The sequence below is a fragment of the Nematolebias whitei genome, chromosome 10 (genome assembly GCF_014905685.2).
Source record: "Nematolebias whitei isolate Nwh7 chromosome 10, NemWhi1, whole genome shotgun sequence".
Lineage (NCBI taxonomy): Eukaryota > Metazoa > Chordata > Actinopteri > Cyprinodontiformes > Rivulidae > Nematolebias > Nematolebias whitei.
The window spans coordinates 28753831-28755813 of record NC_056507.1 but is presented as its reverse complement, the minus strand read 5'-3'; the positions used below and the strand labels follow the sequence as shown (position 1 = coordinate 28755813).

The 1983-nt window shown below is 39.9% G+C and overlaps 1 protein-coding gene across 1 annotated transcript in view; it reads left to right on the top strand.

Moving 5' to 3' along the window:
• Nucleotides 1-381: 381 nt before the first annotated feature.
• snapc5 (small nuclear RNA activating complex, polypeptide 5) overlaps nt 382-1983 on the top strand; it is a 5053-nt gene continuing 3451 nt past the window's right edge. Inside the window, exons 1-3 of the mRNA XM_037683540.1 lie at nt 382-515; nt 829-950; nt 1024-1104. Of these exons, the coding sequence (XP_037539468.1) occupies nt 861-950; nt 1024-1104 (171 nt within the window). The 5' untranslated portion in view covers nt 382-515; nt 829-860. The remainder of the gene's footprint in view (nt 516-828; nt 951-1023; nt 1105-1983) is intronic.

Sequence of the window (1983 nt, the reverse complement as noted above, 5' to 3'; positions counted from 1 at the left end):
AGTTGATACACCAAGTCTTTAGCAAAGCGTTCGCGTGAAACCTTGAAAAAAAAAAACTGCGACACAAACACACTTTTACAAAATTAGATGTTATGAGTGAAAATGTTTGCAAAAACAATATCAGCAGACCTCCGTAGAAAATGTACTCTTTTTAACAACTAAATGTTGTTAAAATGTTGGAAAATAATGTTGGAAAATAGATTAACAATCTCAGTAGATTTATTTATTGGTAAAATAAAGGTTAAAAAAAAAAAGTTGAACAGCTTCGTGTGTAGAGTCAAATAATTTAGATTCTGTGGGTGCTCTGCTGCAAACCCTGAGACAAAGCTACAATTTCTGCCAGCACTTGAAAGCCCCACAGTCCCGGATGTGACCGCATGACCATCACAGGAACCAAACTTTAGCTAGTAGCCTGTAGTGTAGCGCAAAGCCTTGATCTGAGCTTTTGACATAAATTCACCGTATCACCGACTTTAATGCTGCTATGAAGCTTTAGGCGCAGTTAATAAAAAGAGGTAAAGCTTTCAAACTATATTCTGGGCTCTATTTGGTAAAATAAACTGTTCTTTCCAGGTTACCGTTATAGACGAAACTGTTTGTCCCTTGTAGCTTGTTGTAAAATCAGGAATCGATGTTCCTTTTACTGGTAAAGTTGCGTGTTATTTCTATAAACAATAAAAATCTCAGCAATACTAATGGTTCTTTGGTGACTAAATCTGTTTAAATGTTTATCAAATATGTTGTCTTTTTAACTAGGACAGATGTGAGATATGTAACAGTTAACACAGCATGTATAAAACACAAATCGTTGTGTTTCTGCTCTTCCAGTCTTTAGGAATGGTCTGATTGGAGCAGGAAACATGCACAGCCGTTTACAGGAGCTGAAGAAGGAGGAGGAGACGCTCCTCAAAATCAAAGTGATGCTGCAAGACCAACTGAACCGCTTGAAGGTGAGTAGGCTCATCGTGTGTGTGTTTTATACACATGTCTGCTCACTAAATGGGTTTTCTCTGTGTATTCCAGTTTGAAGAAGGGGCATTGAAGTCCATCATCAATGCCCAAACAGAAGAAGGAGCCTCCCAGCGATTGTCCCCTGAAAGTGAGGTAAAAACGCTTTACACCAGAGAACATTCGAGCACAACCCTACAAACTGTTCAGATGTCGGACACCGTGACAGCCTCATTAATGTGTTTGCTGTTTATACCTGATTGACTTGATTTGTATCAGCACATAAAGGGAAGTCTGTGATTGTCATCATTGTATGTTTCCATACGATGGCGAAATTAGTTCTTTGCATTTAACCCATCACACCTTAGATACAGCCAGGTGTAGCAGTGGGCAGCTGTTGAGCACCCAGGGAGCAATTAGGGATTAGGTGTCCTGCTCAGAGACACCCCGACATGTAGGGATGGCTGGGGAAGTGGGGATTGAGCCGTAACTTTCTGGTCTCAAGTCAGTTGCCCTACCTCTACCCCATCTCGACCCCTAAATTAAGTCATAAATTAAGTCACTTTAAGTGATCAACTCAAATCCTGAGGTTTGTTAGTTATATGAATAATCTGTAGTACACACAAAATGATGTTGCAGTAAAAATACTTTAGAATTACAGTAGTCCCTCGCTACTTCGCGGTTTGTTTAACGCAAACTTGCTCTATCGCAGTTTTTTTTAAATAAGATTGGACATGACACACAATTGGCTGATTGATGGAGGAGCCGCACAATCGGCATGAAATTTTTATTTAAAATTTAAAAAAAAAAATTTTTTGCACCTGCTGCACATTTATGCAACCCAGAGCTGCAGAAAAAGTGTCCTCCTGCACCTTTGCGCAGCCCATACTGCTGCAGGATAAACTTCCTATGGAGAAGTGGGCGTGGCCAAGAACGCTGACAGGTGTCAGGGAGCTGAAATCATGACATTCTGTGCTCTTTTAGAGCATTTAGAGTTTAGAAACATTGTTTAGAATATTGGAAGAGTGTGGGAAG